The sequence below is a fragment of the Equus przewalskii genome, chromosome 12 (assembly GCF_037783145.1).
Source record: "Equus przewalskii isolate Varuska chromosome 12, EquPr2, whole genome shotgun sequence".
Classification (NCBI taxonomy): Eukaryota; Metazoa; Chordata; class Mammalia; order Perissodactyla; family Equidae; genus Equus; species Equus przewalskii.
In genome coordinates, this window is record NC_091842.1 from 10,503,019 (window position 1) to 10,528,723 (window position 25,705).

The window sequence follows — 25,705 nt, forward strand, 5'->3', positions numbered from 1 at the left end:
CCACCAAGACTAGTCCAAAAGCACAATGATGTCCAGAGCCACGCTCTGCAGCAGTGAAAACCTCAACCACCTAGTTATCCAACAGAGGAAGCAATTTTAGAGTGTGTTCATCCCAAGCATTACCCAGCTATTAAAAAAGTGATATGGGAAAACACACGCTTGTAAATGGATCGTGTGGGGCAGGTAATGTCCAAAGCTGGCTCCCAGAGAACCAGGCCTCCTGGTGCTCAGGCCCTTGTGTGGTCAGTCCCCTCCCACCGCCCCTGGGCTGGCCTTGTGACCTTTAACCACAAGACGTGCCAGAAGTGATGCTGTGCCGGTTCTGAGCCTAAGTCTTAATGCCTGGCTTCTGCTTTTGCCCTTTTAGGAGCCGGGAGCCATCAAGGAAGAAATCCGCCCGCCATGCTGTACCGCAGCCCCGGACACCAGCCACGCGCCCGCCACCGTCCGGCCAGGCCCCGCACCTGCGGAGCAGAACCTCCAACCCACAGAATCATGAGCCGTACCAAAATGGTTTACAAACAGCTAAACTGGGTGTGCGCATGTGTTAGTAACAGAAAACCAGAAGAACAGACTGCCAAATGGCACATGAAGCATTCTCTCAACTCATGAAATACGCGAAGTTAAGAGGACAAATACTATTGCCAGTGATTATTTCCTGCTTTATTTTTTGGCTACATTTTAGGTTTTAAACCATGAACATGTATTACTTAAGTAGTATAAGAAAACAACGATGCCATACTTGATAAAATCCATTTCAGTTTTAGTTTTAAAAAAAGCCACTATAGATAAATGAGTGTCCACCATTGAGTGTAGCTCCAGCCCCACCTACCCTCTCACCTGTCAATGGAAGGTCATCTGTTGCTAGGAAGTTTTTTCTCAGCTATGGAGCTGTTTCCACTTGAGGCCATGGCTTCAGGGGAGCAGTTTGAGCCCGACACTACCGGGAGTCAGGTCTCCCTCTAACTCCCACACTTACCTAAGCCTGGCGAACACAGTGAAGTCCCTTTCAGGCCACTGATGAAGACACGCCGCCACCTGTGTCCTCAGCCCTGCCACAGCAGCTGATTTTGGTTGCTCCTGTCCCCACCCCAGCTTTCCTCACAATTCTGGCTATGGGAAGTCACTGTCACTGAACACCAGTGCTCGATCTGAAGAGGAGGAAATTCAGAGCGGGCCAACGCAGCTTTAACGTAGAGGACAGTGCTGTCTGCTCAGCTGGAAAATACCACACACAACTAGGGACAGAAAACGGCGGCCTGGCCTCAGCCACCGAGCCACCACCCGTGCGGGTGAAGGGACACCATGAGGACCGGGCCCGAGCCAGCCCTTCTCGGTGTGCACACCTGAGATGCAATGGGGCAAAGAGAAGAGCGGGAGGAGCGCTCACGGATGAATATTTTAGACTTTCCTGAAGCTACTGATGAAACCATCACGCTTCAGTCTCATGTTTAAATAACACCTAGTTCTGACTCATGATGAAAGAGGCGCAGACACACTGTGAAGTCAGCTCTAACAGGGGAGAAAGCACAGTCTTTCTGGAGAGACCTTGAAAAAGAAAACCAGAGCCTGCTTTTATTGACGCACCAGCGGACCGCCCGAGATCTGGAAGGGACGGTGACAGTAATACAACACTCATCATGGAAGCAAAGTGAAATACAAAGGGGTCTGAAATGGCTTTACATGACATGACGCCTTAATAAGTTAGGGAAACGGCTGCTCATCAGCTGCTTTCTCATTTCATGCTCTTTACAAACTCTTCTCCTTTCTTGATTGAGGCTTTCAGCTCAGGAAGGGCCTCGGCTATCATCTTCTCTTCGAAAGAGGAGAGTTTGCCAAGGCCTAGATTCTTCTCGATGCCCTTTTTCTGAAGGAGAGAGGAGAGGCAGTGAAATTTTACAATGAAGTTTCCGTGAATGAGTTTGCTACAGAAACCCACCTTGTAACTCCATCAGCTCTGCCTGCTCTCCACGCCCACGGCTGCTGCGCAGGCGGCTGAGGGAGCAGAGACACCTGTGCCGGCCCGCAGGTTGTCAGCGGTGGGCTGGGACTGGGCTCCCTCAGCACTGTGCGCGCACTCAGGACAACCGCTTCCGTGCTCTGCTACCCTATCCATAAAGTGAGCGGACTCTCTACCTCGGAGGAGGCTGGGAGAACAGACGCTGGCGACTCGGCACATAAAGTACTCGGTCATCAGCAGCGTTAATGTTATTCTCCCTGACACAGAGCAGACTTTTGGTTCTAGTCTCTTTCTCAAGTTGGTAAAGGACTGAAGAAACGTTCTCATATCCCCCTGAATCCAGTGTAATTACGGAGGTGAGCTCTGACATCAAGAAAAGAACAGGTGTCTTGGCACTGTCACCACAGCTGAGCCCTGTTTGTGCTCCAACAGCAGCCTCGGCTTCCAGGCCGCCCCCTCCGAGTCTACACACACCTGTGCTGAAACGGTTACTGAAGTAATCTGTTTAGTGCCCACCTCTCCTCCACACGGACCCCCCAGGCCCAGGGCCATAAATTATGGATCTTTGAACATCACAGTGTCTGTGGGAAGGGCCTCTGAGTGGCTCAGCAAGCCACTCGACTGTTTCTTTCTGGGAATGAGATGAAGGCAGCCACACATTTGCCTGACTTCAGCAGCTGCCCACACATAAGAAATGGAAACCTGGCTTGACTGAGAGTGTGTGAGCGAGACCTAGGGGTTCCTGCTCGGTGATCACTCAGTGAGAGTCAACCAGACCAGACAGTTGCCCCAAAACAGCCTGGCTGAAGCCAGCAATGTGACCAAATGGCTCTGTCCTAGATGCCACAGTTTCAAGGGGGCAATCTACAGCACATTCCGAGAAGGAAAACCAGTAGGGTAAGTGGCAAGGAACCAGGAACGCCTGAACTGGAAAGTCTAAGTTGTGCACCAGCTCCAGGCCGCCTGGGAGGAGAGCCAGGCTTGGCAGGCCCTGAGGTTAGAACAAGGCCCAGCAAGTCCAAGCTACAGGGAGACGGCACGCAGGCCAGTGGAGGGAAGCTTCTCCTCCAGAGCTGCCAGTCAGGGGGCTGCCTGGAAAAGGAACCGGTGTCTCCTCAGGAAACAGCCACGCAGCTGCTGCTGATCAGCTGTCAGATCCATGCGGAACGAGATTCACGTGCGGGAGGTTCCAACCCCAGGTCTGAGGTTTCTCCCTGCTCTGAATTCTGTGATGTGTGTGCTTCCACCCTCAAAAACCCAAGCACACGGCAGGCAGTGAGACACAGTTACTGCACAAAGGAAATCTGGAGCAAACGGGCAGGGCCGCGCTCCTGAGTGGTAAATACAGAGAACTCTGCTTCTTCCACAGTCAAGCGGCCCAGCCTCAGGATACGTACCCCCAGCAGTAATGGCGTGGAGAAATAGGGACAGTCCGTTTCTTGAGACTTAACAAAGGAACATTCGACAACTCCTTCCTTTCCGTTCATCGCATCCACGAGGGAGAAGACAAACCGGGCTCCAGCATACGCCATGGACAGGGTGGCAGAGCCTAAGACACGGGAAGGTTAGCCAAGCTAGCACTGTGACCGTAAAGTCCAGGTGAGCCCACCCCGCCAGCTGAACAAAGTACCTGCAAAACCTGCAGCTTTAGTTGTCGAGAACCAAGGTCAGCATGCCCTACTTTTACAAACTCATGAATGGCATGGCTTTAGCTCAGCTAACCTCAAACACTGCTCCACTCCACAAGCCGGCCGGGCTGCCTCTGACCACGTGAACGAGTAGGAAACTTAGAAAAGGATCCGCTCCTTGCCCAGGACCTGGCGAGTCCTCACCTCTGAACTCTAACGGGCGTCAGCACCCCCCCACCCGCGGCTGCCTCTAGGAACCCACCTGCTCCAGCCTTAGCCTTCACCACCTCGGTGCCGGCCTCCTGGATCCGTCCGATGAGGGTTGTCAGCTGGTCCTGCGGAAAGTCCACCTTGGGAGTGCACTGCAAGCCAAGCCACAGGGACCACGTCAGCATTTGTCACCATTCCCACAGCCCACACTCTCCTCACCACTACAGGAGACACCAAGACCTTTTCTTCAAAGAGAAAACTCTGTTAGGAGGTGGAGCGAGTTCCCTACTCATTGTTAAAGAACTACTTATATTTTGGACTAATTTCAGACTTAGAGAAAACAGTACAAAGACCCGCCCCCGCCAGCTTACACTACTGTTAACATCTTACATAACCACAGTGCAATTGTGAAGAACAGGAAATGAATATTGGTACATTACTACAGACCTTATTCAAATTTTCAAAAATTCATAAAAGTGCAACTTTTCCACCACTGTCCCTTTTCTGTTCTGGGCTCCTATCTAGGAACAGATACCAGTTTTTTTTGCCTTAGTCTACTCTCTAACAGATCCCCAGTGTCCCCTGGCCTTTGTGACATCTGGCAAGAGGACTGATCACTCGTTTTGTAGAATGTCCATCAACCTGCTGTAAGGTGTTTCCCCGGGATTCTCTTGTAAGGTTATGCGTTTTTGGCAAGAATACCACACACTCTGTGTTCTTCTCAGGGCATTATTCTCAGGGTTGTGAGGGTGATCTGATATATCTTATGCTCAGCGTTTACCTTGTCTCTACTCATTTTTTTTTTTTAAGTTTTTTTTTTTTTGAGGAAGATTAGCACTGAGCTAACATCTGCTGCCAATCCTCCTCTTTTTGCTGAGAAAGACTGGCCCTGAGCTAACATCCATGCCCATCTTCCTCTACTTTATACGTTTTCACCTTGTCTCTACTAATTTTTAAACAAAGCAGCTTTGCCTGTTCTGACCTAACCAGGAATTCAGTGATGTTTCTACCAGTTTTCGCTGTGTGCCTGAACTGGCCGCTTTGAGCATCTTCTGATCCCACTCATTCCCATAGCTGGACCACAGGGGACCCCTGAAATGCTGGAGCCTGACCACAGCCAGATAGGCCAGTCAAGACACCCCCAGATGACTGGGGTAGGGCTAGCAGGACTCCTTTCAAAACACAGTAGATGGTTAGATCTTTGTCGGTCTGTCCTGAGCACCTCAAAGTGGAACCTCTTAAAGCCGTGAGCTTACGGCTTCTTGGAGGGAACATACAGACCTGAGAGATGACGGGGATGATGGTCTTCCCAGCGTGGCCGCCAATGACAGGAACATGGACTCGAGCCGGATCCAAACCCTGGTCACCAAAGTGTGAAGCTTGATTAGTTTTTAACAGGCTCTTTGAGTATAAAACATGTCATATCCACCTAAAGCAATACTGGAAAAATCCACAGAACTCAGAACAAAACAAAGAAATCAGAAGAGACGGTCCAACTCCAGCCGTGCTTGGACCTCCCAGCACCGGCCCCCACACGGCCTACCTTCAGTTTGAACATGTACAGCGAGGAGTAACTCGTCATCTGGTGAGGTCACTGTGGTTTTCCCTTTATAATGAGCTGAAAACCGCCTCCTTGTAGGGTCCCCCAGTGGTCCCCATCAGTCTGGTGTCTTCTCAGAATCAGAGGATGATGGTCCTCTTTCCCATAGCTAATGTCATTCCCAACACGCAAGTGCAGACTCATGGCCCCGCACTCTGTCACAGAGTACGAAGCAAATTCCCTTTCCCTCATTTCAGAGCAAAATTCGAAACAATTCCAGAAGACACAGGGGTGAGAAGTCTGTCAACCCACAGTGGTCGCGAACGAACAAAACTAAGTTGTAAGTGGTCAAAACACCACAGTTTGTTATCAGGCTGGCTAAGAGAGGCTGACTCATTTGTTAAACCGGAGGCATGACGCCCCCAAGAATCTGTGAACCAGGTATTTCTTAAGATGGTCAAAAAGGGAATCTGGTGGGAGTTCTGAGAGGGAGGTGAGCAGTCCCCAAACGATGCTACCTTCCCCAAATGCTGACGAGAGCAGCCCTGAGTCAGGAACCAGCCTTCCCCAGGAAGGCAGGCCCAGCCTCAAGGATGGGTAGACTCAGCAGGACCAAGTTACTGGAGTAGGGAGCTCACAGCAGGGCCTACATGCCAAGGCACTGTGCTGGTCACCAGGGACACAGGCACAGACAGACAGAGCCCCTGCTTTCCAGAAACTCACTGTCTAATAGGAGACACACACAAACAGACGTCCCCATCGATGTGCCTGGACCCCTAATGCACCAGGGAGAAGTAAGAGAGAGTCAGCTGAGCTGAGACAGAAGGCAGCCACGGTTTCAACCCGCAGGGGCCTGCTGTTGGATTCCCCAAGAAAACCTGAGAGCCAGCAGGCAAGCTACACAGACATTTAAAACTCCCAAGTTACAAGTGACCTGTAAGTGGCCTGGTGTCTTCTATGGCTATAAGGGAGCCCAGGGTGGTCAGAGAAGTCCAGAAAGGTAAAAGCAAAGACGCCCGATGCAGCTCTTACCTTCAGTTCTGCAACAAAAGTGTTGGCTCTGACAATGTCCAGGGTTGTCACCCCGAAGATTTTATCGGGGTTGTATACTCCATGTTTCTTGAAAACTTCCGCTGTGATTGGGATGGTGGAGTTAACCTAGTAAATCCAAGAGAGGCATAATTTGCCCTGCATTCTGATAACAAAGCCATGAAACAAAAGGAGAAATCTTTTCTCCAGACCACTGGCAAGTCCTAAGGCGCAGAACTAAATTGCCCTGTCTGATTACTCTGTCACAGGCAAGCCATCCTCACGATAGAACAGGTCATAGTGGGCGGACTCATGTTCTGGAAGAGTGCTTCCTTTTTTTCCTTCAAAGATTTTATTTTTCTGGGGCTGGCCCCGTGGCTGAGTGGTTGAGTTCATGTGCTCTGCTTCGACAGCCCAGGGTTTTTTGCCGGTTCGAGTCCTGGGCGCGGATGTGGCACTGCTCGTCGGGCCACAGTGAGGCGGCGTCCCGCATGCCACAACTGGAAGGACCCACCACTAAAAAAAAACTACACAACTATGTACTGGGGGGCTTTGGGAGAAAAAGGAAAAATAAAATAAATTAAAAAAAAACAAAACAAACAAAAAAAGATTTTATTTTTCCTTTTTCTCCCCAAGAGTCCTGGTACATAGTTATGTATTTTTAGTTGTGGGTCTTTCTAGTTGTGGCACGTGGGACGCCACCTCAGCGTGGCTTGATGAGCGGTGCCATGTCCGTGCCCAGGATCCGAACCGGTGAAACCCTGGGCCGCTGCAGCAGAGTGCGTGAACTTAACCATTCGGGCGCAGGGCCGGCCCCTGGAAGAGTGCTTCTTTCCCCTCCACATCAACAAAGAAACTCTTCGCTGCAGCAGACTCTCTTCCCCTTGGGGGTGTCTGAGTCAACAGTTCAAATATGTATGTGACCCTTCGACTATCAATTTAAAAGGATGATGATGGTGCCCAAGGGCACCTTCTGCTCCAGCTGGGGCTTACACCTGAACAGCCATTCATTCCGGAAAAGAAAAGAGCACAGAGAGGGCTAACAGCTCAGCTGGCCTAGGGTCAGGTCCCAGCTGCCATTCTGCTGTAACCCTGGGCAAGTGACCCCAACTCCCCAGGAGTGGTTTATCTGTAAATGTGGGAGAAAGCTACCTCACGAGGTGGTGTGAAGGGGAAGTGACTTATCATCTGGCAAGTGCTAACACGATGGCTGGTACACAATACAAAACAGCACTAGTTAGCCAGCTCCCCAGCAAAAGCAGCACCCCTTCTACTTCTGACAGTCGCCCCTAAAGATGAGCTGGCTTGGGGAAGCCTGGGGAAGGCAGGAGCCTCTCCTCAGAGGCCACGGGCACAAGATATGGGCACTGATCACCGTCACTGCACTTTCCCCCAGATCCTTCTTGTACTCAGAGGCGAGAATCCCGAGTCCACCAGGAGGCAGGAATGGAGGGCTGCTGTGGACGCAGCCCCAGGCGCTGCTAGAGCAGGCATGGGGGCCACAGCTTCCTCTCAGGGAGCGTGCAGGGCCTGGGCGGCTGTGTATGAGATCATGTGCGTAAGCGTGAGAAGAAAGGGGACGGTGGGGGCCCAGGAACTGCACGCTCCAAGAACACAGTAAGAGGAGTTCACGGGCTGCCACAATCACAGCTGAGAGGAGCCTTAGAATGGACTTATTTTCCAGGTGGAGAAACTAGGACACAGAGAGGGGAAGTGATTTGCCCAAAGGCACACAGTTGGTAGGAAACCCAGGTTAAAACTCACCCTTAGTTCATCCAATTTATCCAGCTCGGCACATTAATCTGATTATTCTCCCCAGAAGCACATTTGCACACTTTTGCTAACTGTGAGCTTTCGGCAGCCCAGCTGCCAGCAGCACTCACCGGATTTGAAATGATGCAGACCATGGCCTCGGGGCAATGCTGGGCACAGGCAGCAGTCAGGGTGGCCACAATCGTGGCATTGGTGTTGAACAGGTCATCTCGCGTCATGCCTGAGAATGATCCAATTCAAGATGCTCACAAAGCACAGGATGAATTTCTAAGTATGTGCCAAGTGCTGTGTGTTTGTTGGTACAGGAAATTCAAACATGAGCGAGACAGGGTCCCTGTTTCAAGTAAATCTCTCTTGTACGGGACAGGCCAGTGTGACCAGTGCCAAAACAGAGGTCTTTGGGGTGGAGCGTGGGGAGCGCAACGGGGATGACATGCGAGGGATCAGTAAGAATTCCCAGGGTGGAGACAGGTGGAGGAAAAGGCACTCCACGGAGAAAAAGCACGCACAGGCACAGAGAGGACTGCGCGGGCAGAAACACAGCAGACACAGGACGGCTTTAAACGCCAGACCAGGAAGAGAGCCGACCTTTATCCTATAGGCACTGGGGAACCTTTGGAATTTTGTCTGCAGCGGAGGGATCTGACTAGATCCATATTTTAACGTGAAACCACCTCCTTGCCTGACTTGCAGGGAGATGCTAGGCAAGGCTTTCAAACACACACCTGGTTTTCTCGGGACTCCAGCCGGGATGACCACCACATCGCAACCTTTCAGGCAGTCTGGCAGCTGCTCAGGTCCCAGGTAGCCTAGAAAAAACCCCCATAGGAGCAACTTCACTTTTTCTGACCCGGAGAGGCTGGCACGTCTGTGGGGACAGAGCCCGAGAAGGAATGCCCCCCAGGTTCAATGCTGACCATGGGCCTCAACCTCAAGGCCCACCCATGAAGCGATTCCTTTCCTGGACTACCGCCCCGAGCCTGACGAGTCTCGCTCTCCTTTCCTCCAGCCTCCACTTGCCCAGGCCCCCGCTTCAGAGTGGATTAACCTGCCGCAAAACCCAGTCAGCTGCCTGTCTTCATCTGCCTCGCTGGCACCTGTAAGTCCTTCTCAGCTCCCAGTTAGAAGAGCTGCTTCTCCGTTTCAGGGTCATCGGAACAAAAGCTGCATCTCAGGCCAGATCAGGAAGGCACGCTGAAGGCCACAAAAGACCCCTGTGCCGATCAATGAGCACTCTAATATGAGAATTTATTTTGTTTACTCCTGTCCCCTGAGGGGAAAAAAGGTCTATTTTCAAAGATTTCAGGGAAATTTGCTCCAATGACCGAAATCTGCTTTGATTTTGACTTTTTCCTGATGGCAGCTTTCAGAAATCAAACGTACAGCCCAAACGATTCGGAGGGACTATGGGAGGCACGTGAACACCTGACTGGACAGGCGGCCTCCTGAGCGGGTCACGCCGGCCGAGGACGTGTGCCGACAGCGCCAGGCAGCGCCTTCCTACACGGTCGGTGGAGACAGAAAGCAGCGCAAACTTTCTGGACGGCAACTTTGACTTTGTAGTACAAGCTTTAAAACACCTGTGCTACTAATTCTGCTTTCAGTTCCTAAGATGGAAAGATGAGGATGTTTATCACAGTTTGTGTGTTTATATTTATAGCAGAGCAAAACAGGACACCGCCCAACGGTGGACAGTATGGGGATGAAAATAAAGAAGTGATAAATTACAGTACAGCTTAAAAAAATCATTTTACCAAGAATTCGGACATGTGGAAAAATGTTGCTATAGTGTGAAGGTTTAAGCAGGATATATAATTATATATAATGAAGAAATATTTCTTGGATAACACACCTATATTTACTTAACAGGAAGGCAACCGGAACAGTGTTTCTACTGCCCCCAAGTCCCTGCAGAAGGTTCCTGACCGGTGCCCCTCCCCAGCCTCATATTACTTTTCCAATTAGAAAAAGTGAAAAATGGGAAGCTTCGATCATCTTTGTTTCTGAAAGACACTGCTATTTACATTTTTACAGATTCAAGTCCAAAAAAGTGTAGTCGTTTGTAAAATTTAATTCTAAAATGAACATGGAAACTTCAAGTCTCTCAACTAGTTTCTTCAAAGAATCTTCCTCTAAACTTGGATCCTGGTCTACCGGTGAGGAGATTAAGTTCTCCAAGGTCAGCATGCCCAGTACCTTTCACAGTTGCTCTGGTCTCAATGTGGCTCAGATCTGCGGCCACTCCAGGTGTGTGAGCAATATCGTAGAGGGTCAGGCGGCTCACCAGGGGGCTGTTCTTCAGGAGAAGCGAAAGGGGCTGCCCAATTCCTCCAGAAGCCCCTAGCACAGCTACTTTCGCATTGTTCTAAAAAGAAGCACAAGAAAAGACTCTTAGGTTGAATTAGCATTAAACGAATTCACGCTATATCCTGCAAAATACTGCACTGGGCCTCTGACTGCAGGGGTGTCAAAGGAAGACATCATAATTGTCGAATTTCTACCAGTGCAAAGGTCCAGCTTCCTTCTGCAATTTATAGGCTTGCCTCAGGAAAATGAGGGAACTCAACGTCTACAGATGTTGGGACAGTCAGGGTCATACTCCTACACGCTCCAAAGATGAACAAGCTTTACTCAGGCAGCTGGATGGCTAAAAGCAGCCTTACCTTCCATCCTCAGTTTTAAAAACTATAAACAGACGTTTACTGAGTGCCTAGCCACAGTGCTGTCACTGTACTAGGAGTTGCAGGAATGAAGACCCCTGCCAGTTCTGCAGGCGACAAGGAAGGAAATGCATGGGTGGAGGGAAAGGGGCTTAGCAGAAGTCATGCGTGCAGAAGGGGGCGGAGGGCAACCAACTGTCTGGGGATCGGAGGCAGGGAAGACTGCATCCAGGCGGCACAATCTTGGCTGGAGCCCAAAGCAGGATGAGGGGGGATGTGTATTTTGAAAAGGCTCCTTCCCTGCCAGGTAAGAACGATCTGCAGCCTCAGGCACCCGCACCCCACAGCAGTTCCCAGACTCCAGAGTCCATCAGAATCACCTGCTGAGCTAACGAAGGCCGCAGAGGGCCAGGTTCCTTGAAGTAGGAGACGGCTTAGGCCTTTTACTGAGTTTGCCAGGTGATTCTGACCCAGGCCAAAGTTTGAGAATCACCACTGCTCAACACCAAGCTAAGCAGAAGCCCAAGGAGCAGCTGGGCCTGGGCATGTCAGCTGGGGCAGCTGAAGAAGCGACACAGTCAGTGAAGTCACTAGTCCCCTGGAGTAGGGGTCCAAAGGGACTAGACTATCTCACTAACATCTAAAAGGCCAGAGCTAGAAGAACGTGTATCAGTTTATTGGTCAACTTACAGGAAGTAAAGTCAAAACACTTGACTTTCAACAGCCACTTCACAGCTAAGTACATCTAACAAGTGGTCATCACCTAAACCCATGCATTTTTTAAAGATTTTATTTTTTTTCCTCTTTCTCCCCAAAGCCGCCCGGTACATAGTTGTATATTCTTTGTTGTGGGTCCTCCTAGTTGTGGCATGTGGGACGCTGCTTCAGCGTGGTTTGATGAGCAGTGCCATGTCTGCGCCCAGGATTCGAACCAACGAAACACTGGGCCGCCTGCAGCGGAGCACGCGAACTTAACCACTCGGCCATGGGGCCAGCCCCCCACACATTTTTCAAAAACAGCTTCACTGAGCTGTATCTCCCATACTACACAATTCGCTCATTTAAAATGTACAACCCAATGGTTTTTAGCATGTTCACAGCGTTGTACAACATCACCCCATAAAGAAACTCCACACCCAGAGCAGTCACTTCCGATTTCCCTACAACCCCTGGCAACCACTAACCGACTTTGTCTCTGTGGATGTGCCTTTGCCTATTGTGGATATTTCACATATCGATGGAATCACACAATATGTGGCCTTTTGTGTTGGCTTCCTTCACTTAGCGTAACGTTTTCAAGGTTCATCCGTGTTGTAGCTGTAGCAGTTCTCCGTTTCTTTCTACGGCCGAATAACATTCACCGTAGAGATATACCACCTTTTGTTTATCCGATCATCAGCTGGTGGACACCTGGGTTGTTTCTAGCTTTTGGCTCTGGCGAATAGTGCTGCTATGAACTTTCCTGTACAAGCTCTTGTGTAGACATGCTTTCACTTCTCTCGGTATACACTGAGGAATGGAAGTGGTGAGTCACGTGGCAACTCCATGTTTAACCTTTCGAGAAGCTGCCAGACTGCTTTCTAAAGAGGCTGCCTATTCATCCTTTAAGGCTCACCTACAATTCACCAGACACCAACTTCCTACCTCTGCCATGCCAGACTGACTTGCTAGCACCAATGATAAGACCTGTAAACTGAAGAAACAGCACCTAGTGTGACAAGTGCGACAGAGACAGACACTAGGAAGAGCAGCAGCTCGAAGAAAAGAATAAACTGTGGAAGGGTTGAAGCATGAGGCCTTTACCAGGTGGATGGTGGGGGCAGGAGATATGGACAGAATGGCCCACGGAGGTGAAGTGGTGCCAATAGTTCTTGATGGCTGTAGCATTGCTGGATATTTTAGAGGAAGGAAGGGGCAGGGCAAGAGCTGAGGGCCAAACAGTCTATCTGCTCCTTGTAGGCAATGGGGAACCACTGAAGTGCCTCAAAAGCTGGGAAGAACATGACCAGATCTGTGTTTTAGAAAGATTTGAGGCAGACCGGAAGATGGATGGAAATCTACAGGTAATGGAAGCAGAGGGACTACCGCAACCGTCCGAGCATGATTCAAGGGTGGGCAACGGCAGCAGCAGCAGCAAGGAGAATGGGTGGGTTAGGAGTGATTTGAGAAACAGGATCAACAGACTTAAGTCGCCCCCATCCCATGCTTCTTCCTTCCAAATGGTGAGTAGAGACAGAAATCCGGGGTAATAATTTCCTGGCTTGAGTAGACAGCACTGCCTTTAAGCAACAGAGGGAAGTGAGGAGGAGTAAGGGGTTTGGGAGAAAAGATAATGAATTCAGTTTTGCATGTTGAGTTTGAACAACCTGAAACATCCAGACACACACATGCGCCCAGTTGGTCCCTGGACAAAGGGCTAGATATGGAGTCATTAGTGTCCGCACTGGGATTAATGGACGCCCTGGATGCAGACAAGGCACAAAAGGGAAGACACAGTGAAAAGAGCACTGGGGACAGAACCCTATGAATGTCAGCATTTACTGGGTGGGCGGAAGGAGTCCCTGAAGGGTGGTGATCAACTAGCACCTCAGGCCACCCTCACCCAGCCACTTTTAACAACCAATTCAACGACTGCTTCTTGGTGACCTTTCCTACGAGGGGCAGAATTTATAATACAGTAATACCTTACCTGAAAAATTCAAGTCATCGGCAACTTCATTTACAGGGAACACTGGAAACAAAACAGTAACAGCTGGCCACTTACCAGGGTCTGTCCTGCGGCAGGCACTGAGCTAAGTTCTTCCTTATTTAGTTTGCACAACTCTGTTAAGTAGTATTAACAGATCCATTTTACAGATGAGGAACTGAAGCATACAGGTTGTGAACGTGCTTAAGTCCACAAAGACAGCAAGTGATGAAGCTGGGATACAAGCCCAACAGGCAATTTGACTCGAATTATTTGGACTTAAAAAAGGGGAAGTCTTAGGGAAAACAGATCTATTCGAAGCCCTGCCCTAAAGCTCACTCCCGTTATACAAAAGGCACTCTTCCCGGCTAGATCTCACGCAAGCCTAGCCAAAATTCCAGCCAACCTCGGAGAGCCCGCTTCTAACCTAAATGTCCAAATAAAAAGGGGAAATTCTTCCCGGCAGGCAGGCAGGCAGCTGCCCAGGGAGGAGGAGAGCAAGAGAGAAAACAGCATACACAAGAACTCAAAGCACCGTGTGTGGTCATCTCGGGCAGCCGTCCACCCTGGGTCCTTCCACTCTCACTGCACACTGTACTCCATAGCAACCGAGGCCAGTCATAATGGACCTCGGTTATCCAAACCCCAAATCAAACTCACCAAAAAACCCCCAGGCAGTGTAACCTGCTGAAGGAAGTTAAACTCTAAAAGCACATACTACAACTAAGATTTGAATGCAGTTGTTCTTTTTGTGTTTCTTTTTAGTTGGTGCTTTAAAGGTGGAGCCCTGACTTCGCAGAAAACTTAATCAGCCAGACCAACCCAGAACCCGAGGTCTGGCAATCTCACCCACTTCCAGATCTTCAATTACCACTCCCACATCTTGTCCCCAATCCTAAGGATTCCCAAATTCCAGCTCCACATGCCCAGTTCTGTTAGGCACTCCAATGGACCCACAAACCCAAGCGTGTAAATAAATTTATCTTCTCTACCTCTCCCAACTCTGTCCCCCGGTAGTACCTATGTTCTCCCAAATTCAAACTTTTAGAGCCATTTTCTCCCTCTTCCTTTATTAGAGACACCCAGTTAGGACATGAAGGACTTGGCATCTCAAACATCTTCCCAACCTGCCCCTGATTTCCATTCCCATTCCATCATCTCACTGAGGTCCTCAGCTCCATCTCCAAACCTGACTGGGGCAGTGGTTCCCACGCAGGGGGCACTAGACAATTCCACGAGGTTGGGGGATGAAAATGTCAAAATTTGTGTTATTTTTATCTAATAATGAATTAAACTCTACCAAGCAGCACACTGACCTGGTGCCCTCACAAGGGTCCTCAAGTGAATAAGTTCCATATGATACATAAGACGAACACAACACTGGGGGGGCATCAGGGAGCTGACCTCTCTCATTCTCTCGCTTTCAGTGTGTTGAGGTGATGTTATCGTTTGTATATTACAAGATTTCATCAACTCAGTTAATATTTATAAAAACACAGTCCATAAGTCGTGGAATCTTTACAACGAGACGACAATCTTTGTTTTACAGGGGTTAGCTCAAGATCTCTTTGTAACAGCTGTCTCCAAACTTGCTGACCTTTTCTGAGCTGAGGAGCGGTTGTGAACAGCACAACACCTAGCAACTGTTTTGAAAATGGATATATAGTAACAGTTCCTTCATTTGCAAGTTTGCTCTACAATGTAGGTCTATTATGCTTTCTTTCTAGATTTCTATTTTTTGTTTGTCATAAGATATATATTGTTAGTACATTACTACATGTAAGTACAAATAAATATATTGAGGTCGTGTGCTCAATACATTTTTGCTGATAAGGATACAGGACCCAAAGTCTCTAGACCAATGTACCGTTTGGCTCAAGCTCATCTTCTAACTTATTCAACTGCCTTCTCAAGATCCCCACTCGTATGTCCAACAGGCATTTTAAACTCCAAATCTCGCAAACTGAGCTCCTGATGTTGCCCGCCTGCCCACCCGCCCACTCTCTTCCAGCCGTCTTTCCCATGTCAGCCAAGAGCAATTTCAGAGCTCAAAGCCTTGGTGTCCTCCACATTCCTCTCATACCCCTCCCCCTCAGCAAGTCATGTGAGCAAATCCCACTGTTCTACCTTTGGTCAGTTCCCCTCCCCTACTCCTTGGCATCAAGCTTCCTGTGCTAAGTTCACTCATTTTGGCCTATCTCAAGTGCTTCTTACTCATCGTGGCATCCCCTGCTGCAGCCAGCAGAGTTCTTGGCAAGCACGCATACGCAATGTACTTATCTGTATATTTATTTTTCAAATGAATCGAATCCACAGGAAACTGATCTGACGGACGGAAGCTAAATAAGAAATTTGGAATCTCCTTTAATAATCACCTCCCTTTTGGGTGCGGTACTGAAGAGGCAACGTGGGCATCTCCTGGGTGCTCAAACTGGTTGTACTAGAATCACTCGGGGCACTCGGCAAAAACAGAAAGGCCCAGGTCCATCCCTTCTTCAGTGAGTCTGGGCCTCTGTTCCTCATTAACTTTCAGGTGATTCCCACACACAGGAGTTTGAGAACCACTGTCCTAGAAAAAGATGGCTAAAAATAGCTTGGGGTTAAGTACTCCCAGACCAAGTCCTGCACTGTTACAACACCTGGGGGCAGGCCCAGGCCGCCCGCAGCTGGAAGAATCCCTCAAAAAAGTCCTTAAGAGGAGGAAGAGTCTTCAGACTCCTAGGAGGCTTGGTGATCCAAAAGCCACTGCGGGCACAACTGTTAATCCTCCGGCCAAATGACGGTGTAACCTTGGACCAGTTCTCTGCCCTGGTACCTCAGTCTATCTGGACTACAGAGTTAATAATTACACATTGTTTGTACGGATGCTGCAAGAAGAACGAGGCTGCTCACACAAAGCACTCTGGAAAGTTGCATAAAAACGGAAATCACTTTCGGCCCTAGAGCCCTGGCTTCTCAACCTTGGAGCGCAGGCCCCCTGGGGGCCCCGGGGGCGAGCTGGGGGGCTCGGAGAGGCGCACCGCCCTGGAGCTGAGCTACCTGCCCCTCCCCCGGGTTTCTCTCCGCACTCCCCGCCCGGTGTCAGGGTCGGCGCAGGGCGCCACAGCCGCCGACCAGAACTCGGCGGCCCTGCGGTCCAGGCGGGCCCGGGACTCAGGGCTGCTCTCGAGCCGGGAAGACACGTGGCCCAGGCCGGGGGCCTACCTGGGCTGAGGTGCTGAGGCTCCGGCGGAGAGCGGCGCCGGCGGGCCGGGCGAAGGCGGAGAGCATGGCTGGGGCGGGCGGGGCGCGGACCGGCAAGCGAACGAGCTGGCAGCACACAGATGACTCCAACGACCTCCACACTCCCCAAGGCCTCCGGGCTCCGCTCCGCCTGGCCTCGCGAGACTGTCCCGGCTTCCGGCCCCACCTCCACCTCCCAGATGTCGCGGTAACACGGCCACTTCCGGGCCGTAGAGGAGGAAGGTGGCCCGCTCGGTGGGAGTGCAGTCTGGGGTTGGGTCCTAGCGCGCGTCGTGTTCCGTGCGGCCCGTGTGGGAGGGACATCCTGCGTTCGAGGCGGAAGAGGACGGGTTTAGGCTAGCAGAGCCTTAGAGGAGCCATTTTCCAGGTGCGGCCCTAGCCAGAGGCTCTGATAAGGAGATCGGCCAAGGTCGCGGAGCAGGCCCGGCAGAGGGGGTGCGGTCCTAGCCCCTGGCCTCAGCCAAACCCATCCCGTCGTGCCCCTGGAGGCGGGAGGGGGCCCCGAGCTCAGGAAAGCTCTGGAAAGGAAAGGGGGTGTGGAGGGGGGAAGTTGAGAGTCCCGGGGATGGGGCGGGAGGATGGGAGCTCCTCCGATCCGTCGCTCCTGTGCGCTGCCTTGCTCACACCCTCGCTGGTTCCGCTCGCCGTGCCGTGGTCCCTCGAGGTGCGGTGGGCCTTCGTTGCGGTTTACAAAGCTTTAGAGGCAGCGCTGCTGAGATGCTGCCACCGAGCACTGACTTAGCGCTGGGCACTGCCGTGCGGCTTACAGGAGAGCAGTCCTGTGTTACAGAGGAGGAAGCAGGTATCCAGGTTCTAACTTGCGCAGTCGCCTGCGCCCTACTCCGGTCCGCCCAGTAATGCTGTGAGCACGGGCACACTGTTTCTGCTTTAGGGATGAGGAAATTGGTTCAGTGGATTTGTTCAAAGCTTACCCAGACAGAAAGTAAGCATTTAGTTCCTGCTTATAAGGAGCTTATCATTTAAATTTACAAACTAAATTACAAGCTTCATCCCTTCCCCCCTACTGTTTTCTGGGCATAGAGTTCCTTGACCCAAAAAGTTCAGAGTCAAGTGGGACAAATAGAGAATGCGAGAAGTCACTCCCTTGATGGGAATGTACAAAGCCAGTGGGAGGACCAATGACTCAGCCTGCTTGGGAACGGTGGTTAGGGAAGCAGGAGTGTAAAAGGACAGATGTAAAGGGAACAGGAGAAGGGCGTGAGTGGTGACTGGCTTACTATTCCCTCCCTCCCGCTTGTTTATTGAGCTTCTAAGATGTGCCAACCCAATCTTGGTGCTGGATAATCAACTGTGAAAAAGATCCGCACAATTACTACCTTCAAGGAGCTCAGGGTGTAGTGGGGGAGACAGGTAAACTGCAAGCAGCATGATATGGGCAACACTAGGAGAATTACGACGTGCTGTGGGGACACAGGAGGTGCATCTAACCCATTTGGGGCGCAGGTGGGGACCATGTGAGAGAGGACCTCCAGAGGATGAAGCGTCTAAGCTGAGACATGAGTAGAGTAGGAGTTACTCAGTCGAACCGTTCAACTCCAGAGGAGGGAGAGATCCTCGCCTGGGCAAGGGAATTCTCAAAGGAGGGGTACTTGGTGGGGAGGGGGAGAGTCCCAAGAAAAACCTGGAGGTAGGAAAGCCTAGGCCTTTATTCAGGGGACACTTTTCTGTTGGGATGGGGACATGAGGACTAGCAGTATCCTTTATTTTATCATTGACTGTGTTCTCTGGTTAATTATTTACCCCTGTATCTTATCACTAGAACCAGAGAGCAGCTTGTGGTCATGTATGGCTTTCCTCTCTATCTTTGTTGTCCAATACGTGACCAGGCTGAGAGTGGGTCTCTGAATTTTGAGTGAGTTGAACAGTTTTAGATAAGACTGGAAAAAGCAGGTTGGAAAAACCAGATTGCGCAAGACCTGTGAATGTTAGCTGAAAAGTCTGTACTTTATTCCTTGGGAAGTATGTGTTTATCAAAGGCTTTTATGATGCCACCAGAACCGCATTTGAGGAAGATTAGACTGACCTTGCTAAGGCATGCTAAGGATTCCAGGGAAAAGTGTGGAGCGCAGGAAGATTGTCAGGAGGCTGTTGTATGAGATGATAAAGATCTTGAGTTATGATGGTGGTCGCAGACAAGGAGAGGGTGGGGCTGATGAGGGGGTCTCAAGGAAAGATTTAAGAGTTTATGCTCATTTGGGTTTAAGAAATGCATGAAAGGGATGTGGAAAATCAGGCTGGAAGAAGTATATATGTACAGAAACAGGGAACTTGGGGGCCGTGTGGAAGGAGAACTGGCTGGAGAGAAAAATCAAGAGCTCCGTTTTAGGTGGGCTGAATTGGAAGTGATGGTGAGTTGTCCACATGGAAATATCAGTGGACAGATGGGGGGTTACTCCCAAGAGGAAAGGTGGGATTGAAACTGAGGAAAGGCCAGGGCTGACGTCATCCCTGTAGAGGGGAGAGTTGAGGCCATAAGAGAGAAACTAGATTCACAGATTCTCAGGTTGCTCCCACATCTGGGCTCCATCTCCCCATCCCTGCCAAGTCAGTCAACCCCTGTCAGCATCTCCATGACAAGGAATCGCTACCTCCCAAGTCCTCTACTCTGGCCACCCCAAACAACTTGCCTATTGGAAAAGCTGTCCTTGCTTTCAGCTTCTAGCTGCTTCCCTTTAAATCCCAAGATTGTTCATAACTGTCTTAACAGCTGCTGCATCAAGCACTGGCTCTGCGCCAGGCACCATGCTCTGTGTTGCACGTGTAGCTGTTATACTGAACGTGCAGGGCAGCAATCAAGAAGCAGAGTACGATCGTAAAACAGCTTTGTCTTCATCTCTTCTCTTTCTTGAAATCTTTCCTTGCCCTTGGATTACATCTGGTCACCAGGACAGACTTAGTGCAATAGCCTAAATGTCCAGTTCACCTAAACGAGCAAAACTCTGAACTTAACTCAAAGGTAAAGTGTATGCCCTTTCCCTCTCGAACTTCCTTTAGGCTCCCACCTTTGGAGAGGAGACTGATTGACTTCTCTATTTCTCCATCTTGCTTCCTCATCCCCCCCTTCCCACCAGGCGCACTGAAGCTTCAGACCCATCAGTGTTGGTGGAGGGGGGTTGTAAGAGTAGAGAGATGATGGGGGCCAGCCCGGTGGTGCAGCAGTTAAGTTCGTACGTTCCACGTCAGCAGCCCTGGGTTCGCCAGTTCGGATCTCAGGTGTGGACATGGCACTGCTTGGCAAGCCATGCTGTGGTAGGCATCCCACATATAAAGTGGAGGAGGATGGGCATGGATGTTAGCTCAGGGCCAGTCTTCCTCAGCAAAAAGAGGAGGATTGGCAGCAGGTAGCTCAGGGCTAATCTTCCTCAAAAAAAAAAAAAAAAAAAGAGTAGAGAGACGGGTAGGACACCTTTGTCATCTGGTGTTAATATTCTCTGACCTTGAGGACGGTTTGTAGCTGACTCCATCCTCCATGCAGTGGGTCTCTCCTACCTGTATCTCCCCAGACCTAGGTGGTTACACCTCAGTCTTGCTGCTTTCAGTTGCTCCCTCAGCCCCTGGTTCTGGAATCCCCCACTGCCTGCAATTGGTCCTGGTGGTCCCTGCAAGGGGCCCTCTTGGGCAAAGTCTCTCTAAGATGGTCTGATTGGTCCTTCCTCCTGCCTGGCCCACATCTGGTCTACAGGAAATACTTATGCGTCTTTTGCCCCAACAAATTCTGGGAGTGCAGGTTGTTTCAGATGCAGCTGCCTCTCCTTGCTTTGCTAACAGCTGTTCAGCCTCACACTTTTCCAGGCTGGGCCCACCACCAGCCTCTATGCCCACGCAAGCTTCGGAGGGTAGAGACCAAGCTATTCTAGGAGTTTTCTTTCTGGTTGCATGAATTGTTCAAGAAAGCTAAGACTTGTGCATGTTTGAAATCGGAGCGAGAGATGCTAATAGAGGGGAAGAGCTTTGAGATGCTGAGAGACCGAGAGGGAGACCAGGGGACACCCAGGGAGACTTGAGGAGGTTTGGGTAACTAGTAGCCACTGGCGAAGTACTGGGCAGATGACGAATGATGACAAAGGGATTAGCTGGTGGCTATGGGGCCAAGATGAAATTCTGCAATGGGTACTTTCTGTGTGCCCAAGTCCTCATGATGTCCTACAGCCCAGACCCCACGCCAAGCTCATGGACTTACAGGTGGGGCTACACACACAAACTCACATCCACATACACCCCTGCATATTCACATCCTTGAACACATGAAGACATGGCTCTACACAGGGGACGTATTTTTATTTTTTATTGCCATATAGTTTACATGTAATACAGTATACAGATCTTAAGTGTTCAATTAGATGGTTTTGACAGTTTACACCCTTGCGACCACCACCCAAAACAAACTATAGAACATTTTCATTATTCTAGAAAGTTCCCTCATGCTCCTTTCCATTAGTCTCTCCAAACAGCTACTTCCTGATTTCTATCACTATAGATTCGTTTTGCCTGTTCTTCAATGTATATTTTTATATACAAATATACAAATGCATTGACAGCCTCGTTGCCCCACTCTCACATATACACAAGCCCCACACATCCATATCCACAGACCATTTTTTACCCTACAATAGGCTTAGGCCACGGTCATGTACTATCAGATTTTTGCTGTTGGGTACATGTATTATATGCTAACCTATGTTCTCTTCAACCCTACAGTCATACCTCAAGTCAAGTATTTTGGATCTTTCCTTTCAGGTTCTTGAGCTAAAATGAAGAGTCAGAAAGGTGGTAATCATTCCACCTTGGATGGGAGTTTATTTGCCTCTGTGTGCTCTAGGGTATTGGAAAATGGGGACGTGTTTTAAGCCAGAACTGTATTTAGATAAATAGCTTTCACTTTTAGTTGTGGCCCATACCTGCTGGAAGTCAAAGGATTTGGCTCTCCAACATACATTCCAGCCCAACAACTAGGAGGTGGGAGACTGGCGACAGCAGAGGCAGCCAGAAGCTGCTGGCAAGGCACTCCCAAGACCAGAGAGGTGCCGAGGGAGGCGGATCTAAGTCAGGAGCAGAGCCTTCAGTCCTGAGGCCAGCCAGAGGTCAGGGAAGTGAGGGCAAAGCTGTGAGCCTGGTCGGGGCAAAGGTCCCGTGTCAGAGGAACAGAGGGTGGGGCCTAGGCCCAGTCAAGGAGCGGAGGAGAAGCATGTGCTGGAGGCAGAGTTGGAGGAGGTGAGACCAGACGTGGTGGTCATGGCCTTTGGGAGACTGTTGCAGTTCCTACCTCTGACAGCTGACTTGCTGCGTGGGTAGGCCTGTCCCCCTCACAGGACCACTAGGGTACCTCTCAAGGGTGTAGTGGGCCTAGGTTTGGGAACATGGAAGTGAAAGCAAGATAGAAGACAAGGGACAGGGATGTGGGCAGCTGGTCTAGGCCTCTGGCCCATACCTGTTGCTTCCAAAATACAGAGATACTAGCGATCGCTAACAGTCGGACCTGGCGCCCCTCTGAACTAAGAGACACATTTCAGGACCACTTCTGGCCAGGGACTATGTCTTCTAGCTTTGTCAAGGTTAAGGCCACAAAGAACACGTCAGGCCGGAATCGAGGAAAGACTGTACCAGGTCCCTTAGGATCCTGGCCCCCAGGCCACACCATAGGCTCCCCTTGCTTATAAACTTGGCCAGCTCCTGCTCCGGTCTTTGTCCTGAGATTCTCTGCATGGTGCTTTATGTCTGCTGGACTTGTAGCTATCAGAGGCTCCTAGATGGAGTTGCAAAGAGAAAAGAAAGGTAGGAGTAAAGGAACATCTGTTTCCTAACCTCCTGCTCAATGCCAGGCCGAGTGCTGGGCAATTTATGTCAGTTGTCTCAACATAACATCCCTCCACCTTCCCAGTGTGTATCACTGCCTCAGTTTACAGGTGACGGCACTGATGCCTGTCACTGCTTTTAAGCCTTGGTCATCCTAGTACAGCCTCAGTTCCCCGCAGAGAACCAGGGCATAGTGAAGTTGGCTGTGGCCCCCGACTTGTATCTGTGCAGTCCTCTGGTCCCTGCTCAGCCTGAGCCAGGAGCCCAAAGGGAAGCTGATGGTCTGGCTCATCTTACCCACTGGAAGCAAATCCCATCACTTGTGTCCCCCGAGACTGACTGGGGCTGAACGCTAGACAGAGCTCTCAGTGTCCTGGAACTCCTCTGACAGCAATGGTGTCAGTGAGAATGGAAGGCTCCAGGCCTTGGTCAGGCACAGGGAGGCAAGAAGGGCTGGGTTTGGTCTGTTTCCCTCTTAGTCTCAGGCTATGCCTACCCCTAATGAAACACCCCTTCCCAACTGGCAGTTTTCCCCAGATACAGACACGTGCTCTCACTGGATCTGAGCTCACCAGTCCACCTGTCTCCAGACAGCCCTGTGCTGACTGGGAGAGAGAGCCACAAACTAGCTCCCTGGTTTGAAGAAAGGCTGGGCCATCACTGGAAGGGTAAAGACCCTTCCTGCTGGTGGGTGGCCAGTGTGCAGGGACAAGGACTGTGTCGGCACCCTGCTCTCCTGACAGCGTAAGTGGGTCTGCTTGCCACCCGGAAAGTTGTGTGAATTTCTCAGACTGGTCACTTCTTAGGATCAATCTGTCTCTCGCCCCATCAAGCTAGACCCCCAGAGGTGCTCTCTCTGACCCCTCTTCCCACCTGCCTGCCCATTCCCCTGCAAGAACTATCACATTAACTGCCCGGAAACTCTCTTATGAAGAGCTGTGCTGTGCTGAGAGTCCAAAGGGGGATGTCTTAAACTTACCATTTTGACACCACTGTTTTGAGCAGTCACTAGGAAAAGGAGACTTGTTAGAAATAATCAATATGAATGGAACTCAGCGGGAGAAACCATACTCAGTGAAGCCTGATACGCTAAAAATCTGATTAAGGAATCAAATCTTTATTGTAAGATTCACACACAAAAAAGACTTGGTCTTGGCAAAAATAATTTTGGCTAAACAAAATTGAAAGGGAAAAAATTGGAATTGGTTAACTATGAAATAAAATCAAATAAGGAAGTAAAGTGGGTTAATGGAATTCACTAAGGAAAATGCTTTGGGCAAAAACTCATCAATGTTGGTTTAATGGTTTTATGTAAAAGCTCAGTATCAAAATATTCTTAGGGCCCGAACGGTGTAGCTAAGACGTCTTAAACCCTGCAGAGTTCAGAGTGGCGCTGGGAGGGACGTTGGTGCTCAGTCCTCCTGACTAGCCATGCCCCTCCTCTCACTCACAGGAGCCACGCTGTGAGCTTCAGGCACTGCTCTCCCCCTTCTGCACTTTCCCGGCAGGTGAGCGGCTGTCTTGCTTGACCAGGGAGAGTGCCCCTTTTGGGAAGGAGGGAGGTCTGAAGGAGTTGATCCCTGGGGCTGGTTGGTTTGTACCTGGATGCCCGGAGACAGTCCCTCAGCTGGTGAATGAAGAGATGGAGCTTGTAATGGGGGAAAGTAGCTGGGAGCTCCAGGGTGGGCCCGGAGCCACAGACCAGGTAGGTTAGGAGCCAGCTGTTGGGTTAGCTTAACAAAGTTGTGGGACTAGACACAGAGTCCATCCTGTTACCACTTCCAAAATGGCCTAGACATGGCTTTTGGAGGCACAGGACCTGGGAGCTGACTGGGGTGGGGGTGGGGAGGTCCTAAGGAGAAATCTAACTGTGGCATCTATATGTATGGCATCAAGTCAAGATGGCCCCGTTGGTGAAGGCAGGAATGGTGACTAACAATTTATTAATTCAAAACAGAGCACTACTCTGCCCCGAAAATCCCGGGCCCTGGGTGGGGATACAGCAGTGAACAAGAAGGACAGGATCCCAGCCCTTATGACCTGTACGTTCCGGTGGGGGGAGACTGCTGATAAAACAAGCAAACGAATGAGCCTGATAATGTCAGATAACAGCAAGTGGGGCAAAGACAAAGAAACTCATATTCTGAGAGATCGCCCTGACCACCATGTGAAGATTAGACTGTAGGGAGAAAGCAAGAGGCAAGAAGTCCTGTTGGGAAGTGTTATATCATCAGGAGAGAGAAGATCGTACTTGGTCTAGGATGTTAGCCCTAGAGGTGGAGAGAAATGCATGCATTTGGAATATATTTAGATAGTAGAGCTAATAGATTGGATGTGAGGGGCCGAGGGGCAGAGGGATTAGGGATGTGGAGTTGAGTGACTAGGTGGATAATGATGCTGTTTATTGAGACTGAGAAGACTACAGGACAAACCATTATTGGAGATGTGGGGCTGTGTGGATTAAAAGTTCTGTTCTGGCCATATTATATTTGAGATGCCCGTCAGGCATCCCAGTGGAGTTGGGTGCCCAGTGGAGAGCTCGAGCTGGGGCTGCAGTTTGGGACTCATTGGTAAACAAGTGGTATATTCAAGGGGCTAGACGAAGCACCTAGACTCAAGATCTTAGAGTGGTGGTTCTTAACTAGCAGTGACTTTGCCCTTTTCTTTCAGGGGACATTTGGCAATGCCTGGAAACATTTTTGGTTGTTACAACTGGGTGGGGGAATGTTTGCTACTGGTATCTACTGAGTAGAGGCCAGGGATGCTGCTCAGCATCCTGCAATGCACAGGTCAGCTCCCTACAACAAAGAATTATCTGGCCCCAAATGTCAGCGGTGCTGAGGTTGGGAAGTCCTGTCCTAGAGTGAGAGTGTGGATAGAGAAGAAAAGATGGCTCTGTCCAAGGGGCCTTCTTCTGTGAAGAACAGAGCCTCCTGCAAAGAAGACTGAGCAGGAACAGTCTGAGAAGCGGGATGGAAGCCTAGAGAGTGTTGGGGAAGGACGAGTGCTCAACTGGGCTAAATGCTGCTAAGAGACGCCTTTGTTTGAGCCCAGAGAGAAGTGACTAATGGCTTAGGCAAGATGGACTTTGTTGATGACCTTGAGAAGAGCAGTTTCTGTGGTTTGATGGGGTTAGAAGCTCCAGGGGAGAAGGTTGTGCCA

The 25,705-nt window shown here is 50.2% G+C and overlaps 2 protein-coding genes across 20 annotated transcripts in view; one reads left to right on the forward strand and one right to left on the reverse strand.

Annotated features, from left to right (window-relative positions):
* Positions 1-641: 641 nt before the first annotated feature.
* On the reverse strand, positions 642-17,032 carry MDH2 (malate dehydrogenase 2). Its single transcript, XM_070567724.1, has 9 exons — positions 16,691-17,032; positions 10,337-10,505; positions 8,866-8,949; positions 8,251-8,360; positions 6,371-6,496; positions 5,080-5,157; positions 3,851-3,950; positions 3,358-3,509; positions 642-1,867 (listed from the first exon to the last, which is right to left on the reverse strand). The coding sequence occupies exons 1-9, from the start codon at positions 17,030-17,032 to the stop codon at positions 1,736-1,738; spliced, it is 1,293 nt and encodes a 430-aa protein (XP_070423825.1). The 3' UTR covers positions 642-1,735.
* The window catches only part of STYXL1 (serine/threonine/tyrosine interacting like 1), a 62,498-nt gene continuing 53,750 nt past the window's right edge, over positions 16,958-25,705 (forward strand). For 3 of the 19 annotated variants that reach the window (XM_070567710.1, XM_008535352.2, XM_070567719.1), the window contains exon 1: positions 16,958-17,096. Coding sequence is in view for 7 of the 19 variants with exons in the window: in XM_070567708.1 (XP_070423809.1) it covers positions 20,805-20,932 (128 nt within the window). In the remaining 12 variants the exon portion in view is untranslated. Of the gene's footprint in view, positions 17,165-17,278; positions 17,532-18,963; positions 19,099-20,700; positions 20,933-25,705 lie in introns of those variants that run through there. The other 16 variants (XM_008535353.2, XM_070567720.1, XM_070567713.1 and 13 more) reach the window with 14 other exon arrangements.